At 50.2% G+C, this 11,672-nt stretch overlaps 1 protein-coding gene across 1 annotated transcript; it reads right to left on the bottom strand.

The window, feature by feature from the left end:
• Positions 1 to 1,625: 1,625 nt before the first annotated feature.
• Positions 1,626 to 10,352, bottom strand: TMEM129 (transmembrane protein 129, E3 ubiquitin ligase). Its single transcript, XM_056847797.1, has 4 exons — positions 10,148 to 10,352; positions 3,471 to 3,945; positions 2,698 to 2,857; positions 1,626 to 1,874 (listed from the first exon to the last, which is right to left on the bottom strand). Exons 1-4 carry the CDS (start codon positions 10,350 to 10,352, stop codon positions 1,626 to 1,628), a joined length of 1,089 nt encoding a protein of 362 aa, XP_056703775.1.
• Positions 10,353 to 11,672: the final 1,320 nt, after the last annotated feature.

Raw genomic sequence — 11,672 nt, forward strand, 5'->3', positions numbered from 1 at the left:
GTAGCTTACATCGTTCTTCTCGTCTGCCATTTCACCCTCAAAACAACTATGAAGTAGGATAGACCGAGATAGTAGGACTGGCCCAAGATTGCCCAGTTAGCTTTCATGGCAGGGTGGGGATTCGAACCTGGGTCTCCTATACGTGTGAAATCTCTAACATGGGTTTGGGTCCCTCACCCAGAACCATGATCAATTTGGGGAGATTTCGGCATAGCATCAGGGGTGACCTTCCTACTTCCACAGCCTGCCTAGCTTGGAAAACTACACCCTCACCAATGGGCAGGAGGCAGAATGTATCGTTCTAGGAATCTTTACCTAGATAGCAGATGAGAAAGCTCAAAGTGCCTTTATTAGCCTATCAGTAACCATGAAACAGCCCTGACCTGGATGGCCCAGGCTAGCCTGATCTTGTCAGATCTCAGAAGCTAAGCAGGGTCAGCCCTGGTTAGTATTTGGATGGGAGACCACCAAGGAATACCAGGGTTGCTGTGCAGAGGAAGGCACTGGCAAACCACCTCTGTTAGTCTCTTGCCATGAAAACCCCAAAAGGGGTTGCCATAAGTCGCTTGCGACATGACGGCACTCGACACACATAACCATGAAACAACTAGATCTTCTCCAAAGCAGGCTTCAGATTTTATTTAAGGAAATATAGGGGTACAGGAATTGAAAGGCACTTTAGGTATAAGAATAGGGAAATGGTTGTGTCCAGAAGGATGTGTGTATGAAGAGTTAGATGGGGGGAGAGGAAGTCAAGCCACCGGCCACGAGAAACTGCCATGAGAAAGGGGTGGAAAGTTGCCTATAGTACCAAACTACTCTAGCTGTCAAAGGTTTGTGACATCACTTTCGTGGAAAACTCAACTGTCCTGTGGTCAAACTACCAGAATTAAGGATCAATTTATGAAGCAGAACTCAGGATTTCCCGGTATCCTGGAATAATAAATTCATGATTATGGCTCATGATATTATTTTATATAACAGTAATGCAAGGAGGCCAAATGAACCGCAGAAAACTGGTTTTGGGTTGGTAAGCTTCTTTAACAACATCTCATTTATGAGTGAGCAGATCAGGAGAACCAAACAGGGAAAACTGACTCGCAGACAGTTCAGAGAAACAGCAGCTGAATTCCTTAATTCCGAAGCAGACTGGTATGTCTCCTTCGATGTAGGTCAACCTCTAAAGATCACAAATTAGCAGGAGGCGGGGACCCCATGAAGATTAATACTGATTTACAAAGTAATACGAAATCACGTTTCAAGTTGTGGATTTGTACCCCACACCACACCATGCTTAGTTGATTTATAACTTAAACATAGCCTTCTGTCGATTTGTTTTTAAAGAACATCAACCTGTGTGTAGTAGATGTAGCTGACGTACTGCTTTAGCAGAAGCCTGCGCGATTGTATATATCACTCAAGATTTAACAGAATTGGAGAGGGACACAAAGGTAGAGAGGGCAGGACAGGGGAAACTCAGTTGTTCTGGTTACAGCATTTAAAGTAGGTTTCGGTGTCAGAAAAATAAGAACACGGCGGTGTACTGCACGGAAGGTAACCAAGAGGTCTCTCCAGCTTCAAAGTACCCTTCGGATACAAAAGGAAAAGAGAATCCCAGGATCCGCTCATTGTATCACGCAAACATCTAAAATGCAGAATTTGGCTCTGCAGGTCGGGCAAGGCACATGGCTCGACAGCCAGGTCTCTGGGTGCTGCTGGTCCTGCCGACTGGCAAACCATTTGCCCATGCAGGTCAAGCACCACATGGGACGGCAATAGCATTGCTGGCACTCCCCTTCGCGAGGCTCTTGACAGTTCTTCAGAAGCTTGACGTTTGCACTGTTCTGCATACACCCGATGCATGGCTCCAGCTCCTATGGAGAGGCAGAGGAAAATACAGGATTATCAGTTCAGGTATTTATACAATTGATACTGAATGCTAGGTTGGTCCTGGGAATATTAGCTTATATCCAGGATTTGATCTTAAAGGAAAAGGTCAGCGGTCAGTATGACACTGGCTTTAAAATGTCAGATAATACATATCTCAGTTTTTCCAAGTGTACCAGCCAACGCTCTTCATATTCTCTGTGCCAATTTGATTATTTTGTTTGTTGTAAAAATCTGATCTAGCTCATTTGCCGTAAGATCTCCATGTGTTACTGTATTGTATTTCCTAAACTTAATCGTTGCTACTTTTAGTGTTGTATTACCTGTTTGTATTATTTTAGATAATAATAAAAAGTTAAAAAAAAAAGTCATCACCAGGGGTAAAGGTCCCAGGTTCAATCCCCGGCATCTCCAGTTAAAGGGACTAGGCAAGTAGGTGATGTGAAAGACCCTCTGCCTGAGACCCTGGAGAGATGGAGAGCCCATGGCTCAGTGGTAGAGCATCTGCTTGGCGTGCAGGAGGTCCCAGGTTCAATTCCTGGCATCTCCAGTTAAAGGGACCAGGCAGGGAGGTGATGTGAACAACCCTGGAGAGCTGCTGCCGGTCTGAGTAGACAATACTGACTTCGATGGACCAAGGGTCTGATTCAATAGAAGGCGGCTTCATGTCAATGTGAATAAGCGGCATCTTCTCTATTTAAAGGCACAATGAACTTCTCACAAGTATGTGAGAAAACCTGCAGGTCGCTAACAAGAAAACAAAAGTAAGTACCGGCAACACAAATAAATTAAGAGTTTTGGAAATCCTACCTGGTTGCTAGGAAGAACGTAGGGCTGATTCGTCTCCACCAGCGAGGTAAAGGTTTCCAGAAACAAGTCGGTGAGGCTCTGATGGATCACTACGTTGGCGGCGTTACGGATTGGAGCGTGAAGCTTCTCTCGCAGTTCCCCGTATTCTGTCGAATTCAAGCTGAGGAAGATGACAATTATCAGAGTCGCCACAAAGGTGACATGGCCTGCTACAGGACAAATTTCATGAACACATGAAGCTGCCTTATTCTGAATCAGACCCTTGTCTAGTCCCTTTATCTGGAGATGCCGGGGATTGAACCTGGGACCTTCTGTATTCCAAGCAGATGTTCTTCAAACACAGCCCCTTCTCCTTGCCTTCTACTGAATCCAACCCTTGGTCCATCAAAGTCAGTACTGTCTACTCAGACCAACAGCGGCTCTCCAGGGTCACAGGTAAAGTCTTTCACATCACCTAGTCCCTTTAAATGGGGATGCTGGGGATTGAACCTGGGACCTTCAGCATGTCGACTTTCTCTGCCACTTAAGGAAGAATCAAACTGGCTTATGATCACCTTCCCCTCCCCACAACAGACACCCTGAGGTAGGTGGGGCTGAGAGAGCTCTAAGAGAGCTGTGACAAGCCCAAGGTCACCCAGCAGGCTGCATGTGGAGGAGTGGGGAATCAAACCCGGTTCTCCAGGTTACAGTCCACAGCTCCAAACCACCACTCTTAATCACTACACCAGGCTGAACTAAATAAATTTGTTGGATTAAAAGACGGCCAGTTTTACCGGATATTGAAAGGCTTCACGTGGGGGTTAACGCTGGCAACCCGGATGGTGAGGAACTGGGCAGGCATGTTAGAGTCTGGCAAGAGTTCGTGCTGTCTCGATTCCACCACCGCGAGATCGATGTCTTGCTGCTGGGCCACACACAAAGAGTATGTGGTCACTTTCATGATCCAGGTGTCCGTCACAATCACTCGTGCTCCGGGAGCCCCGGTAGCGAACTTGTCGATCCTCCGGAACTCCGTGTTGATGGAAGACGCGACGGCCCTCCAACCGGACTGGGGGAGCGCGTAAAAAGAAATCGTCCTGACCAAGGGGTGGTTATTCCAATCGTTTCGGGACCAGTAATATGTCAAGAGCCCGGCAGCTGTCGGGGCAAGAACAGCCAATAGGAAGAAGACTCGCCAACCCTCGGGGGCCTGGTAAAAATTGAAGAGCTGTTTCTCAGGTGTGGCAAAGCACATGCCGGCATAGTAACCTGCAAGGGGAAGGAAAAGGGACCGTCAGAAGAGAAAGCAAATCCTGTACATGCATACTTAAAAAAAAATATATTATTATTTTTAAAAAGAAAAAAAACAAGACAAACTCCATATACATACAACCATATATATTCAGCCATTCCATCTGTCCAAAGTGTGCCAATACTCATCATACGATGAACTGTATACCTACTATTATTCATCTTTTAACTATTTCAAAAGCATTCTAGATAAAGGGCAAGAGTCCAGTAGCACCTTAAAGACTAACAAAAATATTTTCTGGTAGGGTATGAGCTTTCGTGAGCCACAGCTCACTTCTTCAGATACAGCTGAAGTATCTGAAGAGGTGAGCTGTGGCTCACGAAAGCTCCTACCCTGCTAGAAAATATTTTTGTTCGTCTTTCAGGTGCTACTGGACTCTTGCCCTTTTCTACTACTGCAGACAGACTAACACGGCTACCCACTGTGAATTATATTCTAGATAAAAATATCCTTCTATGTTAAGAACTGCTCATTATTGAAGGTGCTGTATTTAGAATAACTGCTCCATCAAAACAATAACTAATTAAATAAGGGCCACCCTCTGCCCCCATTCATTCCAATGGGCTTACCCTGGAGTAACTCTCCTTAGGAACGCACTGTAAGTAACTAAATAAATGAGGGCCACCCTCTGCCCCCATTCATTCCAATGGGCTTACCCTGGAGTAACTCTCCTTAGGAACGCACTGTAAGTAACTAAATAAATGAGGGCCACCCTCTGCCCCCATTCATTCCAATGGGCTTACACTGGAGTTACTCTCCTTAGGAACACACTGTAAGTAAAGGAATAAGCAAGGCCCACCCTGCCCCCAGCCATTCCCATGGGCTTACTCTGGAGTAACTATCCTTAAGTAAAGAAGTACATAAGACCCACCCTCTGCCCCAATCCATCCCTATGGGCTTACTCTGGAATCACTCTCCTTAGGAATGCACTGTAAGTAAAATAACAAATGAAGCCCACCCTGCCCCTGTTAATTCCAATGAACTTACACTGGAGTAACTCTCTTTAGGAATACACTGTAATTAAGGAAATAAAGCCCACCCCTCTGCCCCCATCCATTCCCTTGGGCTTACTCTGGAGTAACTCTCTTTAGGAATACACTGCAATTAAGGAAATAAAGCCCACCCCTCTGCCCCCAGCCATTCCCATGGGCTTACTCTGGAGTAACTCTCCTTACTGTAAGAAGTGCATAAGACCCACCCTCTGCCCCCATCCATCCCTATGGGCTTACACTGGAATCACTCTCCTTAGTAAGTAAAATAAATTCCACCCTGCCCCTATTAATTCCAATAGGCTTACACTGGAGTAACTCTCTTTAGGAATACACTGCAATTAAGGAAATAAAGCCCCCCCTGCCCCCATCCATTCCCATGGGCTTACTCTGGAGTAACTCTCCTTAGGAATACACTGCAATTAAGGAAATAAAGCCCCCCCTCTGCCCCCATCCATTCCCATGGGCTTACTCTGGAGTAACTCTCCTTAGGAATACACTGCAATTAAGGAAATAAAGTCCACCCCTCTGCCCCCAACCATTCCCATGGGCTTACTCTGGAGTAACTCTCCTTAGGAATACACTGCAATTAAGGAAATAAAGTCCACCCCTCTGCCTCTGCCCCCAGCCATTCCCATGGGCTTCCTCCGGAGTAACTCTCCTTAGGAATACACTGCAATTAAGGAAATAAAGTCCACCCCTCTGCCGCCATCCATTCCCATGGGCTTACTCTGGAGTAACTCTCCTTAGGAATACACTGCAATTAAGGAAATAAAGTCCACCCCTCTGCCTCTGCCCCCAGCCATTCCCATGGGCTTCCTCCGGAGTAACTCTCCTTAGGAATACACTGCAATTAAGGAAATAACCCCCCCCCCCGCCCCCATCCATTCCCATGGGCTTACTCTGGAGTAACTCTCCTTAGGAATACACTGCAATTAAGGAAATAAAGCCCCCCCCTGCCCCCATCCATTCCCATGGGCTTACTCTGGAGTAACTCTCCTTAGGAATACACTGCAATTAAGGAAATAAAGTCCACCCCTCTGCCTCTGCCCCCAGCCATTCCCATGGGCTTCCTCCGGAGTAACTCTCCTTAGGAATACACTGCAATTAAGGAAATAAAGTCCACCCCTCTGCCGCCATCCATTCCCATGGGCTTACTCTGGAGTAACTCTCCTTAGGAATACACTGCAATTAAGGAAATAAAGTGCACCCCTCTGCCTCTGCCCCCAGCCATTCCCATGGGCTTACTCTGGAGTAACTCTCCTTAGGAATACACTGCAATTAAGGAAATAAAGTCCACCCCTCTGCCTCTGCCCCCAGCCATTCCCATGGGCTTCCTCCGGAGTAACTCTCCTTAGGAATACACTGCAATTAAGGAAATAAAGTTCCCCCTCTGCCCCCATCCATTCCCATGGGCTTACTCTGGAGTAACTCTCCTTAGGAATACACTGCAATTAAGGAAATAAAGCCCCCCCTCTGCCCCCAGCCATTCCCATGGGCTTCCTCCGGAGTAACTCTCCTTAGGAATACACTGCAATTAAGGAAATAAAGCCCTCCCCTGCCCCCATCCATTCCCATGGGCTTACTCTGGAGTAACTCTCCTTAGGAATACACTGCAATTAAGGAAATAAAGCCCCCCCCTGCCCCCATCCATTCCCATGGGCTTACTCTGGAGTAACTCTCCTTAGGAATACACTGCAATTAAGGAAATAAAGTCCACCCCTCTGCCTCTGCCCCCATCCATTCCCATGGGCTTCCTCCGGAGTAACTCTCCTTAGGAATACACTGCAATTAAGGAAATAAAGTCCACCCCTCTGCCCCCATCCATTCCCATGGGCTTACTCTGGAGTAACTCTCCTTAGGAATACACTGCAATTAAGGAAATAAAGTCCACCCCTCTGCCCCCATCCATTCCCATGGGCTTACTCTGGAGTAACTCTCCTTAGGAATACACTGCAATTAAGGAAATAAAGTGCACCCCTCTGCCTCTGCCCCCAGCCATTCCCATGGGCTTCCTCCGGAGTAACTCTCCTTAGGAATACACTGCAATTAAGGAAATAAAGTTCCCCCTCTGCCCCCATCCATTCCCATGGGCTTACTCTGGAGTAACTCTCCTTAGGAATACACTGCAATTAAGGAAATAAAGTCCACCCCTCTGCCCCCAGCCATTCCCATGGGCTTACTCTGGAGTAACTCTCCTTAGGAATACACTGCAATTAAGGAAATAAAGCCCCCCCCCTGCCCCCATCCATTCCCATGGGCTTACTCTGGAGTAACTCTCCTTAGGAATACACTGCAATTAAGGAAATAAAGTTCCCCCTCTGCCCCCATCCATTCCCATGGGCTTACTCTGGAGTAACTCTCCTTAGGAATACACTGCAATTAAGGAAATAAAGTGCACCCCTCTGCCTCTGCCCCCAGCCATTCCCATGGGCTTCCTCCGGAGTAACTCTCCTTAGGAATACACTGCAATTAAGGAAATAAAGCCCCCCCCTGCCCCCATCCATTCCCATGGGCTTCCTCCGGAGTAACTCTCCTTAGGAATACACTGCAATTAAGGAAATAAAGTTCCCCCCCTGCCCCCATCCATTCCCATGGGCTTCCTCCGGAGTAACTCTCCTTAGGAATACACTGCAATTAAGGAAATAAAGTTCCCCCCCTGCCCCCATCCATTCCCATGGGCTTCCTCCGGAGTAACTCTCCTTAGGAATACACTGCAATTAAGGAAATAAAGTCCACCCCTCTGCCGCCATCCATTCCCATGGGCTTACTCTGGAGTAACTCTCCTTAGGAATACACTGCAATTAAGGAAATAAAGTGCACCCCTCTGCCTCTGCCCCCAGCCATTCCCATGGGCTTACTCTGGAGTAACTCTCCTTAGGAATACACTGCAATTAAGGAAATAAAGTCCACCCCTCTGCCTCTGCCCCCAGCCATTCCCATGGGCTTCCTCCGGAGTAACTCTCCTTAGGAATACACTGCAATTAAGGAAATAAAGTTCCCCCTCTGCCCCCATCCATTCCCATGGGCTTACTCTGGAGTAACTCTCCTTAGGAATACACTGCAATTAAGGAAATAAAGCCCCCCCTCTGCCCCCAGCCATTCCCATGGGCTTCCTCCGGAGTAACTCTCCTTAGGAATACACTGCAATTAAGGAAATAAAGCCCTCCCCTGCCCCCATCCATTCCCATGGGCTTACTCTGGAGTAACTCTCCTTAGGAATACACTGCAATTAAGGAAATAAAGCCCCCCCCTGCCCCCATCCATTCCCATGGGCTTACTCTGGAGTAACTCTCCTTAGGAATACACTGCAATTAAGGAAATAAAGTCCACCCCTCTGCCTCTGCCCCCATCCATTCCCATGGGCTTCCTCCGGAGTAACTCTCCTTAGGAATACACTGCAATTAAGGAAATAAAGTCCACCCCTCTGCCCCCATCCATTCCCATGGGCTTACTCTGGAGTAACTCTCCTTAGGAATACACTGCAATTAAGGAAATAAAGTCCACCCCTCTGCCCCCATCCATTCCCATGGGCTTACTCTGGAGTAACTCTCCTTAGGAATACACTGCAATTAAGGAAATAAAGTGCACCCCTCTGCCTCTGCCCCCAGCCATTCCCATGGGCTTCCTCCGGAGTAACTCTCCTTAGGAATACACTGCAATTAAGGAAATAAAGTTCCCCCTCTGCCCCCATCCATTCCCATGGGCTTACTCTGGAGTAACTCTCCTTAGGAATACACTGCAATTAAGGAAATAAAGTCCACCCCTCTGCCCCCAGCCATTCCCATGGGCTTACTCTGGAGTAACTCTCCTTAGGAATACACTGCAATTAAGGAAATAAAGCCCCCCCCCTGCCCCCATCCATTCCCATGGGCTTACTCTGGAGTAACTCTCCTTAGGAATACACTGCAATTAAGGAAATAAAGTTCCCCCTCTGCCCCCATCCATTCCCATGGGCTTACTCTGGAGTAACTCTCCTTAGGAATACACTGCAATTAAGGAAATAAAGTGCACCCCTCTGCCTCTGCCCCCAGCCATTCCCATGGGCTTCCTCCGGAGTAACTCTCCTTAGGAATACACTGCAATTAAGGAAATAAAGCCCCCCCCTGCCCCCATCCATTCCCATGGGCTTCCTCCGGAGTAACTCTCCTTAGGAATACACTGCAATTAAGGAAATAAAGTTCCCCCCCTGCCCCCATCCATTCCCATGGGCTTCCTCCGGAGTAACTCTCCTTAGGAATACACTGCAATTAAGGAAATAAAGTTCCCCCTCTGCCCCCATCCATTCCCATGGGCTTACTCTGGAGTAACTCTCCTTAGGAATACACTGCAATTAAGGAAATAAAGTCCACCCCTCTGCCCCCAGCCATTCCCATGGGCTTCCTCCGGAGTAACTCTCTTTAGGAATACACTGCAATTAAGGAAATAAAGCCCACCCCTCTGCCTCTGCCCCCATCCATTCCCATGGGCTTACTCTGGAGTAACTCTCCTTAGGAATACACTGCAATTAAGGAAATAAAGTCCACCCCTCTGCCTCTGCCCCCATCCATTCCCATGGGCTTCCTCCGGAGTAACTCTCCTTAGGAATACACTGCAATTAAGGAAATAAAGTTCCCCCCCTGCCCCCATCCATTCCCATGGGCTTCCTCCGGAGTAACTCTCCTTAGGAATACACTGCAATTAAGGAAATAAAGTTCCCCCTCTGCCCCCATCCATTCCCATGGGCTTACTCTGGAGTAACTCTCCTTAGGAATACACTGCAATTAAGGAAATAAAGTCCACCCCTCTGCCCCCAGCCATTCCCATGGGCTTCCTCCGGAGTAACTCTCTTTAGGAATACACTGCAATTAAGGAAATAAAGCCCACCCCTCTGCCTCTGCCCCCATCCATTCCCATGGGCTTCCTCCGGAGTAACTCTCCTTAGGAATACACTGCAATTAAGGAAATAAAGTCCACCCCTCTGCCCCCATCCATTCCCATGGGCTTACTCTGGAGTAACTCTCCTTAGGAATACACTGCAATTAAGGAAATAAAGTCCACCCCTCTGCCTCTGCCCTCAGCCATTCCCATGGGCTTCCTCCGGAGTAACCCTCCTTACTGTAGAAGGAAAGAAAGGCACAAGGGCGGCCCCCCCTCTGCCGCCCCCCGCCCGCCCGGGGGGCTCACCGACCGAGGGGCAGGAGGGCGTGGGCCAGGAGGGTGGCGGCGCCCCTGCGCAGGTGGTGCTGCACGAAGGCGGCGTCCTCGCTGCCCAGCCGCCCGCCCAGCAGCGCCGACACCGTCAGCCCCGCCGCGCGGAACTCGTCCGGCGGGAACACGAAGCACGCCGACAACACCCCGTAGGCCAGCGAGAAGGCCGCCCCGGGGCTCGCCATGGCCAGGCAGGCGCGCGGGCCGCGGCGCTGCAAAGGCCCGCCCGCCTGGGACGGCACGGCACGGCACCGCACCCGCCGCCGCCGCCGCCCCCCGCTGGCCGCAGCCGCGCACAGCCCGCCCGCGCAGGCCCCGCACGAACACAAGGACAAGCCCTGCTGCATCAGACCCAGGCCCCGCACTCTGCTCACACTAGTGCCCAACCAGGCGCCTCCGCGAAGCCCACAAGCAAGGCGCCTGCGGCAGCGTTGATCCTGCCTGGGGCCCACCGCACCCAAAACAATGGGCCTGCTCCTCTCATCCGGGAGAGAAGAGGCGTGCATCATAAGAACAGAAGAAGAGGCCATGTTGGATCAGACCGAGGCCCATCCAGTCCAGCAGTCTGTTCACACAGAGGCCAACCAGGGGCCTCCAGGAAGCCCACAAACAAGACAACTGCAGCAGCATCCTCCTGCCTGTGTTCCTCAGCACTTAATACAGTAGGCATGCTCCTCTGATCCTGGAGAGAAGAGGCATGCATCATAAGAACAGAGGGGGGGATTTACAGTGCATTCCTAAGGAGAGTTACTCCAGTCTAAACCCACTGAAATGAATGGGCTTAGACTGGAGTAACTCTCCTTAGGAATGCACTGTCAGAGAGGGGCAAAATCCAATGCAAAGCCTCCCAGGAATAAATGTCCTAAAAGGTAAAGGTCCCCTGGGCAAGCACCGGGTCATTCCTGACCCATGGGGTGACGTCACATCCCGACCTTTCCTAGGCAGACTTTGTTTTATGGGGTGGTTTGCCATTGCCTTCCCTTTACCCCCAAGCAAGCTGGGTACTTGTTTCACCGATCTCGGAATGATGGAAGGCTGAGTCCGCCTTGAGCCGGCTACCGGAAACCGACTTCCGTTGGGCTCGAACCGACGTCGAGCGCACAGCTTTTGACTGCAATACTGCAGCCGACCACTCTGCGCCACGGGGCTCCTCAAACCCTGTAAAAATTCCCCGGCCCAGGGCCAGGCTCTCCCGGCGCATGCCCAGTACCCGCGGGAGGAACGCGCGGCGCACGTGACCCGTGACGCCACGCCGCCGCCGCCCTCTCATTGGCCGGGCTGGGCCGAGGCCCTATTTGAAACCGTGAAGGGGACGCTGAGGCGTTGCCGTTGGAGCGACGGGCGGGCCGGCAGGTGAGGATGGCGGACGGAGGAGCAGGCTTGGGCCGGGCCGGGGGAGCCGGGGACGGACAAAAGGGCCCGGCCCCTGAGGCGGCGCCCCTTTGCGTGAAACCCCTTGGCGGGAGAAGGGCCGCTCCGTTTCCCCTCCCCCTTCAGAAACGCCC

This window comes from Euleptes europaea, chromosome 4 (assembly GCF_029931775.1).
Source record: "Euleptes europaea isolate rEulEur1 chromosome 4, rEulEur1.hap1, whole genome shotgun sequence".
Classification (NCBI taxonomy): Eukaryota; Metazoa; Chordata; class Lepidosauria; order Squamata; family Sphaerodactylidae; genus Euleptes; species Euleptes europaea.